Source organism: Mus caroli, chromosome 12, assembly GCF_900094665.2.
Source record: "Mus caroli chromosome 12, CAROLI_EIJ_v1.1, whole genome shotgun sequence".
Lineage (NCBI taxonomy): Eukaryota > Metazoa > Chordata > Mammalia > Rodentia > Muridae > Mus > Mus caroli.
The window spans coordinates 53234693-53257756 of record NC_034581.1 but is presented as its reverse complement, the minus strand read 5'-3'; the positions used below and the strand labels follow the sequence as shown (position 1 = coordinate 53257756).

Genomic DNA, 23064 nt, shown 5'->3' with positions numbered 1-23064 from the left:
TGCCCACCCTGCCCACCCTGTCCACCCTGCCCCCAAGTGCTAGGATTAAAGGCATGCATCATCATACATGGCAAAGTTACACAGTTCTTTAAAATCCAAAGAGATGAGTTAACATGGAGTTATGATGACAGAAACAATTTATGAACTGTGACCCTAAAATAAAAAAGTTAACACTCACAGAACAGAAAGAGCAAAAGTATTCATATAAATTTCTGAAATGTGGTTTAAGTGTCAAAACACAAAATACAAAATTTATCAGAAAGTATGTCCTATTGCACTTTCCCAGGCCTATGAATTTTTAGAGATTATATTTTTGGTAATAATATCTTACAATATGTCTCTATAGCAAATTCTGCTAAATTTGAGCTGCAATAATGATGCTCACTTTTTTTTTCATTAAATTGGCAGAGGGTTCTATTCAGTACTTCTGTGGATACAAACAGAACCAATGTTCACAAGTAGCACCTTATTTTGAAGGGATTGTGTGCTATGTGCATAGCAAGTCATCTAGAAAGGTCTCAAAGAATCTCACTCTCAGCAAGTATATTCTAATGCATGAGGACAGCAAAGGGAATGGCTGTCTTAACATGTCATTAGAAATGAAAAAATGAGAGGTAGAAGTTGTTTCGAGACTAAGTGTAAGAAAAAGATAGCTGAAGAACAGAGGAACCCCGGGTCTGTTAAGATGTGCAGTTATTTCAAGAAGAACTCGGTTTCTGTGCTCATACCTCATTATATATAGATGGATTGCATCAGGCTGGAGATGGATGGCACGAGTTAATTCAATTACTGCCCTTTTCAGTTTGTGCAGCTGTTGAATGATAAACAGAAATATATATTCTACTTGAAGCAATCACCTTCTTTTTGATGTTTAGTCTCTCCCACAGTTTCTTGCAGAATTTTTATAGAAAATGTCTAAATATATCTTGTTTTCCTTTCTGCTTGTTTTAAATTGTTTCTTTTACTATTTGAGATTATAGTTAGATCATTTCCTCTTCCCATTCTACCATTTAAACCACATTTTTACCACTCTCTTCACTCTTTTTCAAATTTATGGCCATTTTTCTCATTGATTGTTATTACATGTGTGTGTGTGTATAAATACAAAAAGATATATCATTTTCATTCATAAAAGCAAAAAAGAAATGTTATGATGTAAAGTGCTCATTTTTTAATTATTGTGCTTTAGTTTTGAAGAATAATTACAAATACCCACTCACATATTATTTTACACTAATTTACATGATATATTTTAGTATGTATATGTTTCTCTTTCATTTAACTTTTCAAGTTTTCTCCCTCAACCTTAACATCTGTTTCAGCAAACTTCACATAGTTAAAAACCTAGCATGTAAAGGGCAGCGTAAAAAGGTAAAGTGAATTCCACTTGAAAAATACGGTGGAGAAACAGGCTTGGAATAAAATTAATAAGTGAGTGAATAAAACAAACCATAAGAGTGGTATAAAAAGAGATCCTTTTGACATTCATATGGAAAGGAAGCATTCATTCTATCCCTATTATGGTCACAGAAACATAACCTGAATTTCTACACTTTAGAGGACAAAAAAAAAAAATCAGCTACCACTGAAGACATTGCCTATAGAGAAGCACTACAAAAACCTAGAAATATTAACCCAAACATGTTGTGGATAGCCCTGGTGCTGCTTGTATTTTTGATGTTAATTCCACTTTCCTAGGAGGGGTTGCCTGGAATGAGGAATGAGTCACTTACTAAGGTGATTTCTTGTGAACCTTCCCCTAATGAATAAAGGAACCAACCACTGGGAGAGTATGCAGGACTTCCGGATTGGACAGAGGAAGAGAGGAGGCAGGAGATAGATAGGGGCTTTTGGACAGGGTCAGCAAGAGGACAAGATGTAGCTACTAGTGTCTTCTGGTTTAGATGGAAAATCCTGGTGGATTTGCCACCAGAGAATTTAGATTTAATATGGCTTACAAGATTAGGATTCTAGTGGTTGTGCCCAGTGATTGAGTTACCCTTGTTTCTAAACTAAGTTTGTGTGGTGTTTCTACTGCGGCTGGACTGGGTTCCAGAGAGAAAGGTACAGTGACAAAGTGTGGGTTTGCCAGAGTGCACCACAAAGGCCATGAGAGTTTTGAAGCATGGGGCTGGCATGGTAACGACCCACCAGTGGGAACTTAGTGAGCTGGGTGGAGAGATTTCGGAGCTCTGAGTGAGAGAGTCTCCACGAAATGAGAACAAGCTGGCCATTGCCTGGCTGGCCAGCCCGTCAGTGCCTTGCTGGCAATAGCACCATTTTTTTTTAATATTTCCCGCAACACAAACAACCAGCACTGCTATCAATAAGATGGCAGTGTGCTGCTATAAAAATTTATGTATACATGGAAATGATTTAACAAACTAATTTATACATAGAAATAAATGGAACCAAAATAGCACAAACTATTTGAAGAAAATAGTGTGTAGAGTCAAGAGGAAATCTAAAAAGATAAAGTTTATTTAAACAAATTAGAGAATTTCTGTGGAACTTCGGGGCTATTTGTTCTTAAGCTGATCTTGTTCTGGTCACACGACTAATGAACTAGTGCCATGTTCACATTACTATACCTAGTTGTGTCAATGGTCCAGATTGGTATTGCTTTTCTCAGCCCTGTGATCTAATACTTGAGAAAGCACTATAAGAGGGGAAGAGGTATTTTTGACTAGTATTTTGAAGACATAACAGTCAATCATGATGGAGAACACACAGCAGTAGGCTGCCCCATGGTAATGAAAGCTTACGGCTGGAATTATCTCTCACTTCAACAGACCGGTAGCAGAGACCTGACAAGAAGTGGGGTTAGGACATAAAATACCAAGAACCATATAGTGATGTACGATCTCCAGAAAGGTTTCACCTCATTGAGATTCCACAGTCTCCCAAAATAGCATCACCAATTGGGGACCAAGAGTCCAAATATACAAGCTGATGGGAGATATTTTACATTTAAACCACAACATTCCATCCTCAGCGACACACACCCAATCCCATCTCATAATACAAAATGCATTCAGTCTGACTTCAAAACTCCCTACTTTCTTATATTTCCAATATTATCCTAAACCTGCTGTTGGCTGATAGTTACCAAGTACTTGATAAAGCAGCTTTAAAAGGGATTTCTTTTGCATCTGATTGAGAAAATTCAGTGTATCTTGTGGGGAAAACACGGTGGCTGACTGCACCATGGGAAGAATACATTAGTCAGGATTTATAACTTGGTAGACAAGGAAGTAGCAACAGTGCAAGGCCACACTATAAAATTCCAGCTCTCTACTTCCTCTGATCTACAGCACCCCAAAGAGTGCTACTAGCAGGGCACTAAGTAAGTCTTTGGAGGAGTGGGCATTGTGCATATAAACCTTAACAATATTTATGGACTAAGTAAACTTCATTGGGACCCATAGACGTTCAGTTTCTGGATTTATATGCTTTTCTGGGGTTAGGTTTTAGCTTAGATTAAGAAAGGAAGCTGATTGGATTCCCCTGCCTAACTGAACTTCCTGGTTGGGCCTCAGTCAGAGAGGATGCACTTAGTCCTACTGGGAATGCATATCCTAGGGCAGGGTGGTACCCAAGGTGGGTGCTTCCCTTTCTCTCCAAGAGAAGTGGGGAGAGGATAATGGGGGAGGAATTTGTAAGGATGGGACTGGGAGAAGAGGGACTGGGAGTACGGGGAGGGGGGTCCACAATCAGGGTGCAAAATGAACAAATAAATAAAATAAAGAGGCTGAACCTACAAATGGAAGAATATCTCCTCTCTCTCTCTCTTTCTCTCTCTCTCTCTCTCTCTCTCTCTCTCTCTCTCTCTCTCACACACACACACACACACACGTATACACGTACACATATCTGTATATATGACAGAGAGGGGGCTTAACTTTGATAATTTAAACACATTATTTTTTTCTGAATCTTGTTTTTCCTACTCAAAAATACCTCATAGAAATGCCTCCTAGAGAGCTTGTGTAGTTATGTCTCTTAGTTTTTTCTGACTATAATAGCTCTTAATGTATAAACATAATATATTTAACAATGACTGTATAGATATTTAGGCCTCTCAGAACAGAGAGTGAACAACTCAGCTATCTTGCTGGCACATTGAATTCTATGTATATTATTGGAACATACCAGATTCCTTAAATGGCCTGTATCACTAACAGATTAGTGGAAAGAATAATACACTATAAGCATGTGTATGTCTTACGCAACAAGATTACCAACATACTTTCTCTGGGGAGAGCACTGAGCCTGCTCTGCAACCTCTACCTTCATCATCTGGAGAATATGAACTTTGAATTGGACTCTAGGTTCTGAGATGTAGCAAAGGAAGAGTAGAACACCTATTACAAACAAGAAATAAGTCTTTCCTGCTTCAGTAAGGTGCTTCTCAAAGTGTTTTTACCACAGCATAACTCAGCACGTTATGATTACAAGCAGAACATCCAGAGGTATGTTTGAACAAGGATGGAAAGGTAGGATAGGAAAACCAGGTCCCCAAAGATTTTAAGCAAAAAAAAGGAAAAGCCTGGACTTATATATTGGCATAGTCACTGGAACTTCTGTTAGTTGCATCAAAAGCAGGAAAGAGCAGAAACAAGAAGATTCAGTGGTCACTGCATGATCCTGGGAAGGAAGCAGCATCTTGGGGTGAGCTGTTAGTAGGAAATAGCCCAGAGGTGTATCTTTGAGACTAGAGACTCTGGTTTTAGGTGGAGAAAACAAATGTTTTATTGAGTTATTTCAATTTGTTACACTAAAAATTTGTTAGATAGATAGATAGATAGATAGATAGATAGATAGATAGATAGATACCTTGTAAAAACTAAAAGCTAAAGCTGTTAATTACTAGGATATATATATATATATATATATATATATATATATCCCTTTTTCTATGAACCCACACATTTACCAGTATATAAACACACACAAACACATACTCAGAATTAGACTAACAGATTCCAAAAGGCTAACAGTAGTTTTCTCCCAGCAAATAACAGACAACTTTGAAGCTACTGATTCTCAGAAACGTCCTTATGATGTATTCTTATTTGTGTAAAGTACAATAACCACAATAAATGCATGCTGTATTTTAATAAGAATAAAACATGTGTTAGAGATAGTGTAGCAATGAAAATGGACACTTCATAAGTAGTGGCTTTGTAAATAACTAATAATAGTTAAATATATCTGCTTAATAGCTATTACTTATAAATCCATGAGCCTCTATGATTAGCTAAAGAATATGCTCATATATTATAAGTTACATTAGACAAATAGGCAAACAATTAAAATATTTTGAAATTCAAAAATTCCAGTCTTAAATACCTTAGAATAGGTTTCTGCTCTACAAATATAGCTTTGAAGATATAAAGGATCAACTTTAATTGCTTCAGTAAACCACCAAAAGGCTTCAGTATAATTATCCAAGTGTTCTAGATATATGATGCCAATATTTATATAAGCCAAAGTAGCATTTCTAAAAAGACAATAAAATGTATTAAAATTTACATTTATTTCCAATGTTCATCATTTATAAAAAAAAATAAGCTAATGAAATACATGAATCAGTTGCAGTTAGACATTCTTAATGCTCTACTAAAGAAATGAGATTAGTGCACTGCATGGTCTTAAAAAATTATAAGCATGGGTGATTGGGACGGTGGGGAGGAGCCGGAAGGAGGCAGGGGAGGGAANCCATGATTGGAATATATTGTATGAACGAAGTATTTTCAATAAAAAGGAAGAACTTTCCTAATAAAATGCTTTTTAGTAAATTACCAATTATAGAGTCTGTACTGAAAAAGAATATAGTAAAGTTTCCTAGACTCTTTAGCAAAACTTGACGTAATTGTAAGTTACCTTGAATTAATGACTATTGTTCCTCAATTCAAAAGTCTTTGCCTGAGGCCATGAGTAATTCTAAGAGTCATTCTAAGGTTTGATGGCTTTCAAGTAAAAAAAAAAAAAAAAAAAAGGAAAAAAGAAAACAAAAAAACAAACCTCTTCACATGGATAGTTATAAAATTGCTTTTCAATATCAAATAAATGTTATCTCCCCTTTTATAATCAATTGGATTTTTTTCTAGCGTGGGAATTACCGTAGACATTACTTTGTTCAGTGTTCCTATTTCGAGACGAGGGGTACAGTTCTGTGGCCCACACCCACAGAAGCCCTGACTGCTGGACAGCGAAGGGCCTTCCACCCCCCTTCTGACTCTATGTCTGAAGCATCACTCTGCCTCTGTATTCCAAAGAAACCACTGTGGTCCTCGGAGGCTAGGCTCTTAACTCTCCATTTTAACTTTTTAACTTAACGTCCATGGACTTACATTTCCTCCAAGCTCTTCAGCCTCTACAATACTCTTACTTCAGTGTTACTGTAATTCTATTATGACTTTATAGTTACAGCCTTATTTTCCACAAAGTCATTGATAATGAGGGGAAGCTTTGTTTTGTTTTGTTTTTATTTCCCCTGATTTCATGCAATAGTGAAATAAGTGTGAAAACAGAGACATACCTTTCAAGAGAAACAACAGTTTCAAAATCACAAATTGCCAGCATCCAAAGTTTTAGTTGTGTATAGAGTACGCCCCGATGTAGAAAACAATTAAGATTATCGTAGCCGTCATTTATCAGAACTGAAGACATAAAGCACATACTTAGGTTTCTAAACAATCAGATGAGTGGTGTTTCCGAGTACACTCTTTCTACTGCTTCTCTTATCTAGCATTCCATAAACAATGTGTCTATGTTGAGTTTGCCCATTCGGGCAAAAAAAAATAATATGCATGTTTTAAAATTTGCTAACTAGTAATACTGTGGCAATCATAGTTCACAGATTAATGAAAGCTGGTAGTAAACACTGACATCCCATTCACTTTACAGATGAAGATATTAAAGCCAAAGGAGCACAGTACACCAACAGGGACTAGGGTATAAGTCAGCAGCAAAGGCAGGCCTAGAGTTAACACTGCTGGGAGGGCACCCTTGCTCACAGTGGCCCGTGAAGATCACAAAGATGGCAAGGACCAAAGAACAGGTGAGGGTGTACTGGTCCAAGACAAGGCGTGTGGCAGATGTCAAGTCTACTTATCTCCAGAGATAGAGGGCTTCAACGAGGCTATTTAAGGCAAGAAGAACTTGGAACTGAAGTGGAAAACTTGACTGTATGATGGGAACAAGAGGAGAAAAACAACCTCCACTGCAGATGAGTGGCCTTCACCAGTGCCCAGCTGAGAGGACATCTCTCAAGTCCAACTTGGTTACCAACTCCCCTTTGCTTTCAAAAACATGGTAGTGAACTACATGGACTTTTATAAGAGTCAATTCTTGTTTTCTAAGCTTCTCAAGCCCATTCTGGATTGAGAGGTAACCCCACTCTCCCCCTCCCCCTTTTCCCTTCTCCCTCTCCCTCTCCTTTTCTCCCATCCTTCCATACTAGNTTTCGGGGGCTTTAGCCAATGTTAGCAATGGCCAATTAATCAATGAATGATGATTCATCCTAATGAAACAAATAATCAATATCCTAAAGGCAATCTCACTGCTCAGTTCACAGTGTGATTGGCCAACCAGGAAAAGATTTGCTGTGATACTGGCAGAAAAAAAAATAAATAAATAATGGAGTGATTTAACTACTCTAGGCTTTGTTTTTCTCTGAAAAAGAATGATGGTAGTAAATTCTTCATATCATTACTTGAGTATTCATTGAAGTATTTCATATATAGTGCCTAGAACCGTGCTCAGAAAGTACTGAAGTATCCCATAAATGTCAAACATTATCACAGAACCTTGTTATAATGGTGGATTGTTTAAATCCTTGAGGTAATATATAGGAAAGGGTGAAGGCTAAAATCCAGCTGGTCTGCTCTGAATAATTCAATAGTAGAGATTTTGAATGGTTACAGCAGCTTCCAAGATGGGAGGCTGACGGAAGAAATGGGAGGTGAAGGCTTCCAGAGAAAAAGTAAGAGGGAAAGGGTTCTCCGAATGGACCAGGTGAGTGGAGCCAGACTGTCCCACAGAACTCTTTAAATCTAAAGGATTTGGTGGCAGAGTCCCAGTCATACATATGGCATATTTGATTGGACACTATACTGAGAAATGAACGGTGAACTCAGAAAAGGCATCTCTGTGAGAGCAGAGGCCATGGCAGGCAAAGAGGAAGCGAAGATGGAGTCAGCTATGGGCAGGAATTCGATGTGAGGATGGTTATTAACTGAATAGAGAGCTTCCGCCCTGTTTCCCATGAGACCTTGGAAATAGACATGAAACCTGAGTTCCTCTCAGCATCTATGGGGCATTTCAGAGATGGCATGATGTCTCCGTAAAGTGCTTGCCTTGAAGCACAGGGACCTGAGTTCTATCCCTCAGAAGAGGGGGGAGTTTGGCATGGTAGCATGTGCTGCTGGTAATCTCAGTAAAGGGGAGGCTGAGGAAAGTGGACCCCTATATTTTTTTGGCCACAAAACCTAGCCTATGTAGTGAGGCCAGTGAAGGGCTATGTTGCAGAAAAGAATATAATTTGAAAGAATAAGAGAGAAAGGAAAGAATGAAAGGGAAAAAGTAGTCAGCTCCTGAAATTATCCTCCGGCCTCTACACGCATGTGTATTCACGCATCCATGCGAGCAACATACATAAAAAGCAAATCACTACACAGTGATCTACATATTACATAATGTACAAGGAACATTAGCATCCCCCTCATATGGGACTCTCACAAACACGCAGCCAAGTACCTGACACGCTGTAATCCTGCAGTGCTCTGTAAGGGCTGCTCTTTCTAAATAAGCAGGCTCGGTAGTACAGGGCTAACCAGTTGTTGGGGTCTAAGTGGATGGCAGCAGAAAAATCTTGGGTTGCTTGCTTATATAAATTCCTTTTAAAATATGCTCTTCCCCGGTATGTCCTAGAAAAAGAAAAGCATTTGAGTGTTTACTGCAAAACAGATAGTCTCTCTTTTTGTTAAACCTATCACCTAGTTTCTGACTGTTTCTCTTTGCTTGCCAATAGAGCTTAGTTGTGCTGCAGCTGTCAAAACAACATAAACATTTTATAGGGACACTTTGTTACATAATTATATGCTTATTAGTTGTGTTTATGGGGTAGCTGCATGGTTATTAACTTTTATCTCATTTCTTTTACAGAGGAGACAACTTTTTAAAATACCTTAGAAAACTCATTCTTTATTATTGATTTATTCTGGATGCTCGTTTTATTTTTAGTGGGAGGAGCAGTGTTTGCACAAAAGGTTTGGGGTCGAGAAAAAAAATATGAAGGTCAGTTGAAGATATTATGAGATAGCCTATCCTATTACAAAGACACATCGGTTATTTTAAAGCATTTGTCTTTAGTCACCTGGGAAAAGGAAGCCACTGAGAAAAGCTTTTGAGACTGGTGATCTTTATTTTTATGACAGTCAAAGCTCATCACTCGAGAGCTAGGGATAGGGAAGGATAGGAAGTATCCCAGTGTGAGCCTAAAGGATTGACTCAAATACTGATTCAGTGGGAATGGAAGTAGCACCAGCAGGCATGCGCTTGGACGGTTAACATGGGCAGTGTCGTGCTGGGGGAGCACCTGGAAAGGTTGATGCTGTAAGAACTTTGAGTATCAGTTGGGTGTGATGGCACGGACCTTCAAGTCTCAGCACTTGGGAGGCAGATGCAGGAGTATGGGACCGTGAAAGGCAGCCTGTTTCCTGGTTGAGCTAAGTTTAAACCCCAGGCACCCAACAGGTGTTCCTGCAAGGGACAGAAGGCCCTGTTCGCCAAGCTCCCAGACACTAGGCCCCTGACAGGAGGCCCCAGCTCCATAATTCTGTAGCCATCAGTCAAGTCCCTGGTATTCCGTCTGGACTCCACCCCCACAGTTACCTGGCAACAGCCAGGTAGGCGGGGCCCACACTCCTTTCTCAGCTCTTCCTGAGTCTAGCCACATCTATGGTGTCCAAGAATTTGAGACCCTGGTGTCCTCCACCTCTGTGCAGGCCCAGGGACCCTGAGCCAACTCTGGGCAGGGGGACCTCAGACTGCTTCCCCAGCCTCGGAGTGGAGTCCTGTGGCTTCTCACAGCCTGACACCCCCCGGGCGGTGTGGGGTGCACGCAGTCAAACTTCCCTTCTGCTTTCACAAGCGGCCCTAGCCCCAGTGGCAGGCAGGCAGGATGCAGGACTTCACTTTAACCCACACAGGAGGATCCCTGGTCTACATAGCAAGTTCCAGGTCAGCTAAAGTTATATAGAGACCCTGTCTCAAAGAATAAATACAAAATTTTGATTTGTTAGGACATACATGAGATATTTCTTTCTTTCTTTTTTCTTTTATTGGATATTTTCTTTATTTACATTTCAAATGTTTCCCCTTTCCCTGTTTCCACTCCAGAAACCCCCTATCCCTTCCCCCTCCCCCTGCTTCTATGAGGGTGCCCCCCACCCTGGTATTCCCCTACACTGGGGCATCAAGCCTTCATAGGACCAAGGGCCTCTCCTCCCACTGATGCCAGACAAGGCCATCCTCTCTTACATATGTGGCTGGAGTCAAGGGTCTTTCCATGAGTACTCTTTGGCTGGTGGTTTAATCCCTGGGAGCTCTGGGGGGGTCTGGTTGGTTGATATTGTTGTTCTTTCTATGGGGTTGCAAACCCCTTCAGCTCCTTCAGTCCTTTCTCTAACTCCTCCATTGGGGTTCCAGTGCTCAGTCCAATAGTTGGCTGTGAACATCCGCATTTGTATCTGTCAGGCACTGGCAGAGCCTCTCAGGAGACAGCTATATCAGCAAGCACTTCTTCACATGCATAATAGTGTCTGGGTTTGGTGACTGTTTATGGGATGGATCCCCAGGAGGGGCAGTCCCTGGATGGCCTTTGCTTCAGTCTCTGCTCCACACTTTGCGTATTTGCTCCCGTGAGTATTTTGTTCCCCTTTCTAAGAAAGACCGAAGCACCCACAGTTTGGTCTTCCTTCTTCTTGAGTATTCTGTCTTCAAAGAATTCAAGATGCCTGTTTCTTTGAAAGACCTCTACTGGATATGAAGTGTGTAATTTCAGAAGTGATCCCCTTCTAAATGTCAAAGAACACAAACATACCAAACGCAAAGTGCATGCTTTTAAGAGAAGAGGGGAGACTTACTTCATTTTGGTAAAGTAGAAAAGTTTTGAAATCAAATTCAGATTATAAAACTACTGCCCTGCCCTCATGTGAATAATGATGACAAATCTTCAAAACAAAACAAAATTAAGTGAATTCTAAATATCATCAAAAAATATGTAATGCCCAAGAGCCATTTATCCTTTGAAATTAGAACATCTATCGATACGAACAGGTTATAAGTAGTTTCCTTGAAGTAACTGAAAAATAAATGGCTCAGAAATGACAATCACAAGCTTCCCTGAGCAGCCTCCTAGCCCATGGGAACCTCCATCCTGCTACCTCTCCTCCAACCTTCATCAGCCATGTTAAACCTGAACCACCCAGATAAGCTGCTCTCCCCAAACCCATTTCCCACGCTCACTGAGTACGATGGGACAAGCCTTCTGGACCTCCATCCTCCCCTCTCCTTTCCACCCACCTTTATCATATCTGCAGATCCTGAGGCATACAGGTTAGCTTCCCTTCAAGCATCCATCTTTCCTGCACCCTAAATCCCCTGGGGCACCCAACCTGTCCTGAGCTGCCTGCTATCGCAGGTAGACGACCCTTCTCCAGTCATCTCTCTGTCCACCTTCACTGGACCTGCTGCTCCTGAACTATACAGACCTTCAGATCCAGGACCATACAATGCAAGGATACTCATCAGAGGCCTGTCACCCTGGGATTATCAAGGTTAATCCCCCCTCACAATATCTACTACAATCAGAACATCCAGGAACCAAAGCCATCCAGATGGCTAGAAGACCTCGAAAAAACACAATCAACAAGAGCCAGGGCAACATGACACTTCCAAAGCACAGCTCCTCCTATACAAAGCCCTAGATATCCTAACATACCTGAAACACAAGAAGATGACCTTGAATCCAAACTTATACAGATGACAGAGACCTTTAAAGAAAAAAAAACAAATAAATCCCTTAAAGAAATATAGGAAAATACAATCAAACAGGAGAAGGAAAATAAATAAAACTGTGTAATACCTGAAAATGGAAATAGAAGCAATGAAGAACACACAAACTGAGAAAACCCTGGAGATGGAAAACCTAGGGAAGAGAACAGGAACAACAGAGGCAAGCATCACCAACAGAACACAGGAGATGGAGGAGAGGACCTCAGGCATAGAAGATACAATAGAGGAAATTGATACAACGGTCAACGAAAATGTTAGAGCTAAGAAATTCCTGACACAAAATATCCAGGGAATTTGGAATACCATGAAAAGAACTAATCTAAACTATTCTCAACAAAACCATAAAAAAAAAAAAAAACTTTCCCAACATAAAGACATGCCTATAAACATATTAGCTTGCTTTTTAAAATTTTTTAGTATTTATTTTATTTATTTACATTTCAAATGTTATTCCCCCTTCCCAGTTTCCCCTTCACAAGTGCTCTATCCCCTCCCTCCTCCCTCTCCACCTGCCTCTATGAGGCTGCTCAATACAATGCCCACCAAAATTCCAACACAATTCTTCAAAAGTAGAATAGGATCAGATAAGGTGGGGGAGGCAGGAGAAAAGCCCAAAGAGCCAAGAGAATGAATGAAAATAAGCAGCCTAGGGTGGGATGGGGGGATCCTCCAGAAAGTACCACAACACCCAGGAGGTGAGAGACTCTCAGAACTCATTGAGGGTGACCTTTAGCCAAAATGCCCAACACTGGGGAGAGGAAATTCGAACAGTCCAACTCTAACAGTCAGGGTCTCAAGTGGAGGAACAGAGTTACTAATCCACAGTCAAAATTTCTGACCCAGAATTGTTCCTGTCTAAAAGAACTGCAGGGACAAAAATGGAGAAGAGACTGAAGGAAAGGCAGTTCAATGACTGGCCCAACTTGGGATCTATCTCATGGGGGGAGGGGGCACCAAGGCCTGACACTATTACTGATGCTATGATGTGCTTACAGACGGGAGCCTGGCATGGCTGTCCTCTGAGAGTCCCTAGCAGCAGATGACTGAGACAGAGACAGGTACGCAACTATTGGACTGAAGTTGGGGACCCCTAAGGTTGAATTAGGGGTAAGATTGAAGAAGCTGAAAAGGAGAATGATCCCATAGGAAAACCAGCAGACTCAACTAGCCCAGACCCCAGGGAGCTCCCAGAGACTGAGCTACTAACTAGGCACATGCCGGTCCAATCCAAGGCCCCTGGCACATATATAGCAGAGGTCTGCCTGGTCTGACCTTAGTGGGAGAAAATGTCCTTAATCCTCAAGAGACTTGAGTCCCCAGGGAAGTGGGAGCCCTGGCAAGGGGTAGGGGAATCAAGGGAGAGGAGCAATGGGATAAGGACCTTTGGGAATGGGGACCAAGAGTAGGAAATGACTGGAATATAAATAAATAAATAAATAAATAAATAAATAAATAAATAAATAAATAAATAAATAAATAAATAAATAAATAAATGTTCAACATCCTTAGCCATCAGGGAAATGCAAACCAAAACTACTTTGGTATTTCATATTACACTAGTCAGAATGGACAAGATCAATAAAACAGGTGAAAGCTCACTTAGGCAAGGATGTGGAGTGAAGGAAACACTTCTCTACTGCTGGTGAGAATGAAAACATGTACAGCAATGATGGTAATTAATGTGGAAGTTCCTCGGGAAGGTTGGAATCTACCTACCTCAAAATCTAACTGTACCATTCTTGGGCATATACCCAAAGGATGTGTCATCCGACCACACAGGCAATTCCTAACCGTGGCCGCTGTACACATCCAGAAATTGGAGCCAACCTAGATGTCCTCAACAGATGGATAAAGAAAATATATTTACACAATTGAATATTCACCAGCAGTTAAATGAGTGACATCATGAAATTTGCAGATAAATTGGTAGAACTAGGAAAAAACACCATCATCCTGAGTTAGATAATCCAGACCCACAAAGACAAAAATGGTACACATTTGCTTATATGTGGATATTAGCTATTAAATCAATGACAACCAAACTACAAACTGTAGAATCACAAAAGCTAGGTATAGAGTAGAGAACTGGGAAGGGACAGATAGATCTCCCTAGGAAAGGGAAGTAGAATATAGAGAAAAGGGTTCTGAAAGGGAAGGATCAAGTGGGGAGGGGAAGGGAATAGGGACATGAGGAAGGGAATATGGAAAGAAAAAGCTAAAATTAAGAGCAACTTGAAGGGTAGTATGTAATCCTAATACAGAAGTATGGGGGGGTACATGCACATGTGTGCATGTGTATTATCTTTATATTTAATTTATATTTATATCTCTGTACTAGAAGCTACATTTGGAGACAATGGATGACTAGCTAGGGCTCTTTCTTCATATATATGCATATGCATATATGAAAGTAGGCTAAATAATGGGGGATATAGAGCCTTAAATAGAGCCATCCATCATTACCAAATATAGCTTCTAGTATCAAGAATGGGTTATATCTAATTGAGTTTTTGGCCAAAGGGGTCCCATGGGAACATGGGCATCCGCAAACAACCCCTTATACTGCCAAGGCTATAGATTGCTCTTCACAAACTGACTGCAAGGCCCTACTGCTGAAGACAACGCCTACACAACTCATCAAACTTGGAGAAGTTGAACTAATGCCTACATAGAACCTTCACCCCTGTATTCTAGCACCTTTGTTACAAGAAAGTACTCTGCATGCTACCAGAAGAGAAACATAAAGATCCACTCAGCCACAAAGCCTTGGATTGACAATGGTGTCTTCCTTGCAAGATGTTCTAGTGCAATAGAAGCACAAGCTTATGGGAGTAACTAATCAGTCTCTGACTTGATTCAAGGCCCACACTACAAGATGGAATCCATGCCTGGCACTGCATGGGAGACCAAGAAACTCAGATTACGTATGCCAGGAACTGAGCATAAGACTGAATACTGCTGGTTTGTTTTGGTTTTTTTTTATGTAGATAAAGAAAATGACTCCTAATGATACTCTGCTATACTTACAGGTCAGAGCCTTGTTCAGTCATAATCAGAGAAGCTCCATCTACAGAAAATGGGAACAAATATACAGACCCACTCTCATATAATATTCAGAGTCAGAGATTTTGGTACACTCAGTCCTAAAAGGGATGTGTCCATAAACAGAAGGACTAGTGGAAACCCTGTGAAAAAAAGAGGTGGAAAGGATGTAAGAGCCAGAAAGGATGGAGGGTGCCAAGGGGAAAAAGGCCCTCTAAATAAACAGAATCGATACACGTATGAACTGAAAGACATGAGGCAACATGCATAGGTCCTTCACAGGTTTGTAACAGATGGGGTCCTACAGCTGAAAGGAGAAACACACACACACTCACACACACACATCCCTAAACCAGAAGCTATCTCTAACTGCTAACCACTTGCAAATGAAAATTTAGTTTTGAAGTCTCGCTGGAGAAACAAGCTACTCTTCGGGGCAGGGTGTGTGGCCAACAAATAATGAATTTGATGGCATCCTAGGACGTTCCTTGTCTCCTCTTGTCAGGTCAATGCTTTTCCTTTCTTTTAATCATACTTTTATTTTTTATTGTATTTGTATTTTTCCTCTCTTCCTTCCCCACAAGTCCTTTGCACATATATTATGACTTCAAGTTTAGTGTTTTATGGAATTCCTGAGTCTGTGAACAAGTAGGGCTCTCCATCGGTCCGTTTTGTATACCTTTTCTTGTTTTGTTTTTGTTTTCTTTTGTTTTTACTTCTGTTTGTAGTTTTATCTTCCTTTATTTTATTTTATTTTATTTTATTTTACTTTATTTTATTATTATCCCTTAGAAGCCTGTTTGTTTTCTAGTGAGAGTCAGAAAGCAGATGTGGGTGGGAGGAGAGGTGGAAAGGAACTGGGAGGAGTGGAAGGAAGGAAAACTGTAATCAGGATAGATTATGTGGGGAAAAAAATCTATTTTCATTAAAAGGGGAAATTAATAAAATTTAAAACAACAAAAAAAGAAGTGGTGAAGCTTTAATACACAAGTTACTATAATGTATTACAGGAAAATATTTGAACAGAACTGTGTACGAAGTGAATACCAAGGTTATGAATGAAGAGGAAATGTAAAGAAGGGAACTATGGATGCTGAGCAATTCTTTGCGTAATTACCAAGTAGTGAGAACCTGAAAATGCAAAGAAATAACTTGGCACTGAAGATTAGCTCATTGTCTTAAAAGGGGGCTGTCAGCTTATATCAAGTCACTTTTCCTGAAAGCACATTTAAATAGTAAATCATTTCAAAATGTACATCTAAAATAATTCCTACCTTGCATCAGAATTATAGGGGTTAAGTTTTAACAGAGATGTAAAATCATATACGGCTCCAATCCAGTTTCCATTTTCAAAGTAAAACATCCCACGTTTCCATAATGCATCTGATCTTTTGCGATTATAATAAATACACTAGAGGGGTGTGAGGGTGCACACATATTGCACAATGAGAAAAACTGAGACCAGTATATAGTCATTTTCAAAATATAGAAGAAAACCCCACTTTAAGATGCTAAAATTCTTCAGATTTTTGTCTAAAGATTAAACTAAGAAATGGGCCCACCACAAATTCTTGAGGTGGGATATTACCCAAGGGGGAAGACAAACAGCAAATACAAGATGCCAAAGCTTTTGACGACTGAAACTTATCACTGATAAAAGTTCCTATATATCTTAGAGATGTCAGAAACTACCCCGTTAAGTGTCACCAACATGACTGCCTGAGCATGACCTGAACAAGGGGAACAGTAACACACATGACAAAGTGGATAGGGGAAAGGCCATAAGGCCTTACCTGTACAGAAGGAAAGCTGAGACTGGGAAAAGTGTCTTCCCTAGACAGAGCACACTAACTGGTTATCTGATATCAGATGGCCAGCCCTGAAAACATGCATGCTAGCAAGATTATCCCAACTAAACAAGCTATAATCTTGCTTATATATGTATGCATGCTCATAGATAGATAGATAGATAGATAGATAGAAAGATAGATAGATAGATGATAGATAAATAGATAGATATAGATAGATAGATACACACACATATGTGCATGTAACAATTAATGAATAAAGAAGCCATGAATCTTAAAAAGAGTGAGTAGGGCTATATGGAAAGGTTAGGAAGAAAGAATGGGAAGGGGGATATATGATGTAATTATATTATAATCTCAAAAATAAAAACTGTAGGGTAGAGCTGCGCTGTCTCGCATCATTCTGTCCTAACAATAGATGAAAGATCTGAGCCAACTCAGCCGCATGGGTTATGGCTTAACTCAGCCCCTAACAACGAGAAGAAATAAATTGGCAGTGAGGGAGCTCGTGGTTACTCGGTGACATAGGAAACAGCAGAGGGCAGAGTTACCATGTGTTCAGCTGGCAAGTTGCGTGCCAGTTGATGCTAGGTAAGAACTGCAGCACAGCAGGGCGGTGGTGGCGCACACCTTTAATCCCAGCACTTGGGAGGCAGAGGCAGGCGGATTTCTGAGTTTGAGGCCAGNGGCCAGCCTGGTCTACAAAGTGAGCTCCAGGACAGCCAGGGCTATACAGAGAAACCCTGTCTCGAAAAAAAAAAAAAAAAAAAAAAAAAACAGAACTGCAACACAAAGGAGCTGCACGAGGGCAGTTAAAGGAGGAAGGAGTGTGCTACGTAGTTTGAGACCTGTTTGTTTTCAGGATGCTGTGTTCATCTGTTTTTAAACCACTATTGTCAAACACAGGAAGTGAGAAGAGTCTATAAGGATTTTTACATATTTTCCTTTAATTTAGAGATTATAATTACATCATTTCCTCTTCCTTTCCTCCAAACCCTCCCATATACCCCTCCTTACTCTCCTTCAGATTCATGATCTCTTTTTCATTAATTGTTACATGCATATGTGTGCGTGTGTGGGTGTGTGGGTGTGTGTATGCATACATATTCCTAAATTAAGCCTACTCAGTATGTATAATCTTAGATCTTCAATCAAGATCAGAACTTACAAGACCAAGAATACCAATTCTTTAAGCAGAAGAACATCAAGCTAAACCATGAAGAAATATGGCAGTTGGGAACCCGCACAATTGAATAATTTAAGCAGTTTGTCCATTGTACTTAGGACTAAGATTTATAGTTAAGTCAGTCAGTCAGACAGAAATGCATGTCTGGCTGCATCCAAGGGAAACGTTCGCCCTGGTGGCAGCCTCGAGGTGCAGTTCAATCAATCAAAGCTCACGTCCTTGCGGGATTCTGATACCTACAGGCAGATAGAGATGCCTCTCGCCCACCTGCTTTGCCTCATGACACCATTATAATTTTGCATCTTTATTTTCCCTTAAGACTCTTTTCTTTGAGATATTCATAATCTAGAAACATTTCTGTTGTCCACCATTTATCTAGTACTTATGCCGTGTCTCAGGCAACCAATCTTTGTGAATGGCTGAAAGAGTAAATGAACCTGCCATCAGAGCTTCTTTGAGAATCAGTAGGTTCCACGAAGAGGGTGCCAGCTGTTCAAGAGTTTGATAAAGGGAGAAAGCAATTTCCTCTATTATCCATAGAGGAAAGGCAATTTTCAAAGGCTTCTAAAACCATATTTCTTAGTCCACGAAGAGAGAAGTGGAAACGTTGAGAGTTTCCTAGGGTTGCCTCAGTGCCTCACATCTACCTTTTGATCTCCATTCATTCATTCACCAATGTTTTTAAATCATGAAACTGGTGTAACAGCAGACCAGCAATGGAAGCTCTGTAAATAACTTATTAGCTTAATATATAGAATATGTGATGACTCTTAAGGACTTTGCAAGGGAGTTGGCTCTGTGAATTAGGGGCAGTGTGTTGCTCTTGTAGGAGGAAATCTGGGGTTAGGTTTCCAGCACCCCCCAAGTGAAGTCTGTAACTTCAGTTCTGGGAACCTGATGGCCTTCTGACCTCTGCAGGCACCAGACACGTGCCTGGTGCACATGCATACATGCAAGGCAAACACTTTTAAAATAAATAAGTCAGAAAGAATGTTTGCGATGTAAAATCTATAGGTGGGAGCACTGAGCATCACAAAGCTTACTTTGGAGTAGTCATCAATCGCCAGCACTTTGTTTGTCGTCTCGTACATCTCCCCTCTCTTGAAATAAAGGTCAGCATCTTTGGGCCTGCACTTAATGGCCTGGCTGTAATTCAGGATTGCCAGTGTAACGTCCTTCTTCTCTCTGAAAATCTCTGCCTTTGACAAGTATGCCTCTGCAAGGAGAAGAGGCAAAACTCCGCTTTACAATTTATTCCTTAACTGTGAATTTAAGGCAACAAGCCCTCTCCAAAACCGCAGTCTCGGAATGATTTTGACTCGTAGACTTTATCTCATTTTTCTTAAGCCCCACACCTTATGTTTTTCCCCTCAGAGTCTGAATAGTCATTTGCAACTTTAAGTAGTGTTACTCTGAAGTTGCAAAATGGCCACTCACCTCCGAAGTGGTTTGAAATATTTCAGTCTTACCAGATGCAATGAAATGTAAAGATTGTAGGACACAGAGTGGTGTGGAGCTTTAGCACACAGAGATCAGAAACGTTCTGCCATCTTCTACTATATTATGTGGTGGATCTGCGAGTGCTAGGGATTCAAAGATGAGTATGACATTCCCACGTTTCTAGAAAGTTCTGTGTCCAAACACTGAGGGAGTTAGAAAATGGCGCTTATGTCACCACAGCACCACAGCTCTCATACTGAAGCGTGTGGACAAGAGAAGATTTACAAAGCACCCTCCCCCCATTATAACTTTGAGTTCATATTCTCCTTATGAGATAAATAAGGATGATTGTGCTAAAACAGATCTCTAGGGCATAAATACAAACATAATGAAAAAAACAGTCTAAAGTTATAAACTCTGAATTTGTAATATTAAGAAAACTGTACTTTTAAAGCTGGAGACATTTACCCTGTCCGTGCAGAACTTCCATCTACCATTTATGTCTACTTATAATAAGGACAAGAGCTGAGATAAAGCGACAGGTGCTGGGACTGTCTCCATATGAAACCCACCTGCATGGTTTTTATTGTACTTATTGATGAAATTCAAATCATCCAAAGCATCATTGACTTTGTCTTGGAAAAGATAAATGAAATGTCTGTGCCAATAGGCATTTAGAAATAATGGCTCCTGGAATATAGCCTGAAAAAACACACATGTATAAAGTCAGGCAAGTTCATTTTCAAAAGGAAGAAACACTATTAGATGAGTTTCTCAAACATCGCTGGTACCAGTCCCTTACATGTGTGCACATAAGATCTCACAATGCCCCCCCAATCTAGTGTTTTAACAAGTGTCTCAAAGTGTTAATACTTCTATTTCACAACCACATAAGCTGTTCATCAACCTTCTGCTATTCAACATCTCAATAGAAAACTACAGCATAAACAAAAGCAATGTGAGTGGTGAATTGTGCTGTTTCGATTTTTTAAAACTTACTTCCTGTAGGTCATTCATGGCACTTTGCAGCTTTCCCAGTTTCCGGTAAATGGCTCCACGCCTACAGTACGCAAATGCCAGATTTCTTTTCTCACTCTTTATTTCTTGAGTCAACTTCTCCACTTCAGACTCGTAATACTTAATGACCTCTGGTGGAAGATTACTCTTGACGTGATCGCTCAGCTCCAGTTTGGAGAGCTCTATCACTGGCTCTGGAACATCTTCTTGAACAGATGATGCGACTGGTGGTGTGTGTGTTTTCCGAGGTTTGTCTTTAGCAAATAACTCAAGAACCCATGTCCAAGGATCAGTATTTTTTGGTATTCCTCCTCTGCTCTCAGCAAACTTATCAAAATTTAAAAGTGTGGGTACGCTGGGGCACCGTATTTGACGCTCATATAATGGAACTTTAAGGAAATACTTTCTCTCTCCAGGAAGTACTCCATGAGACGCTGATCTGATTTCAAAAAAAAAAAAAAAGAATTACTAATTTTAACTACAGAAACACAATTACCTTTCTGATCAATGATTCAGACTCAACCACACACACAAAAAAAATGCTATTTTTCTCTTATTAAAACAATGCTAATTTTATGTAACCCAAGTTCATATTTTCAATCACTAAAACTGTAGCACAGTATGAAGAATCTCTGTAAACTAAGTGTAAACGTATTTCTAACAAGGCACACTCTCTAGACTGCTTCCCCCATCCCCCCATGACAATGGTGCTCCTTCCTAATCTGATTCGCTGCCTCACACTCTGCATAATGATTGTAGTGGGGACTTCAGAAGATAAGCAGGCAGGGATGAAGGTAGTCCTTCTTCCACAGCTACAAAGAATAAGAGCCTGAACCTTATTTCTTCCATAAATTATGACAGTTGATCATGCAAATGCTTTCAAATGATACAGCTATATAGGTGTGGCAGTATAGTAGCTATGGGACATGGCATAAGGACACTCTACTGGAAGTTTGAAAGGAAGCTTTAGTCTCATCATCTTTTACTTACTGAAATTATATTGTAAGAAGGTGCTAAAGTAGGAGAGCGAAAGTAAGAAAAGGCTCCTGTTCTTTTATTCTTTCTTATAATCTCCACTCCTCATTCTAGTAAAAGCCTTCATCATCCATCCTGCATGGAATGCAGCATCCTGGCTATTATGACACAAAGCCATCTTAGGTTAGGGAACCTTAATACAGAAAGTGCCTACAGGACATAGGGCTGAATGTCGGCATGACTACAGGATATTTTCTTAATTGGTGATTGATGTAGAAGAACCCAGTCTATTGTGGGTAGTGTCATCCCTGGGCTGGTGGTCCTGGGTTCTATAAGAAAGCAGGCTGAGTAAGCCATGGGGAGTAAGCCCATAGTTAACACTCCTGCATGGCCTCTGTCTGCATCAGCTCCTGCCTCCAGGTTCCTGCCCTGCTTGAGTTCCTGTTCTGATTCCCTTCAATGATGAACAGTGATATGGAAGTGTAAGCCAAATTTCCTCCGCAAATTGCTTTTGGTCATGGTGTTTCATCACAGAAACAGGAACCCTAGCTAAGACAGTCAATAACTTAACTTTCTGCTTCTACTCTTGGCCTTTGTCTAATCCATCATCCATGTGCCGTTTGGGTGTTTACTTCCACAAATGTGTATCAGATTATGTCACACTTCCAAAACAATCTCTAATGTCTGAAAGATTGTGTTTTCACCATATCCTTTGAGGAGTGACATGAGAAGTGTCAGCATAGACCACTGAGATGCCATCTCTTCCCCCACCCCACCCCCGTCTGTTCTTTGACCATATCCCCATGATAATCGTCCAGGGCAGTGAACTTTTTAGCCCACTGACTACCTGGCTCCTCTATTCATATTTCTAATTTCTGAGCCAGGTGGTTTGTTTGTGCTCCCATGTTTCTCTCCTTCCTCACTTTGTTCTCTGGCCTTGGAAACTAATCTATGCGGACTACATCTACAGGATATCTTGTTCTCTGTTTTCTTGCTTAGAAACCCCTATAAAGGGACATAGAAAATGAAAGAATGGACTATCCAGAGAATACCCCACCCAGTGATCCATCCCATAATCAGCCACCAAACCTAGACACTATTGCATATGCCAGAAAGATTTTGCTGAAGGGACCCTGTTATAGCTGTCTTGTATGAGGTTATTCCAGTGCCTGGCAAATACAGAAGTGGATGCTCACAGTCATCTATAAGATGGAACACATGGCCCCCAATGGAGAAGCTAGAGAGAGCACCCAAGGAGCTGAAGGGGTCTGCAGCCCTATAGGTGGAACAACAATATGAACTTACCAGTACCTCCAGAGTTTGTATCTCTAGCTGCATATGTAGCAGAAGATGGCCTAGTCGGCCATCACTGGGAAGAGAGGCCCCTTGGTATTGCAAACTTTATATGCTCCAGTACAGGGGAATGCCAGGGACAAGAAGTGGGAGAGGGTGGGTAGGGGAGCAGGGCAGAGGGAGGGTATAGGGAACTTTTGAGATAGCATTTGAAATGTA

General features: G+C 40.4%; 1 protein-coding gene across 8 annotated transcripts in view; it reads right to left on the bottom strand.

Annotated features, from left to right (window-relative positions):
• The window catches only part of Ttc6 (tetratricopeptide repeat domain 6), a 173422-nt gene that overhangs the window by 40660 nt on the left and 109698 nt on the right, over window positions 1-23064 (bottom strand). For all 8 annotated transcript variants that reach the window (XM_021179231.1, XM_021179236.1, XM_021179237.1 and 5 more), the window contains 8 exons: window positions 20560-21016; window positions 20133-20262; window positions 19164-19336; window positions 16401-16537; window positions 8764-8933; window positions 6545-6665; window positions 5353-5503; window positions 729-811 (listed from right to left, as the gene is read on the bottom strand). In XM_021179231.1, the coding sequence (XP_021034890.1) occupies window positions 729-811; window positions 5353-5503; window positions 6545-6665; window positions 8764-8933; window positions 16401-16537; window positions 19164-19336; window positions 20133-20262; window positions 20560-21016 (1422 nt within the window). The remainder of the gene's footprint in view (window positions 1-728; window positions 812-5352; window positions 5504-6544; window positions 6666-8763; window positions 8934-16400; window positions 16538-19163; window positions 19337-20132; window positions 20263-20559; window positions 21017-23064) is intronic.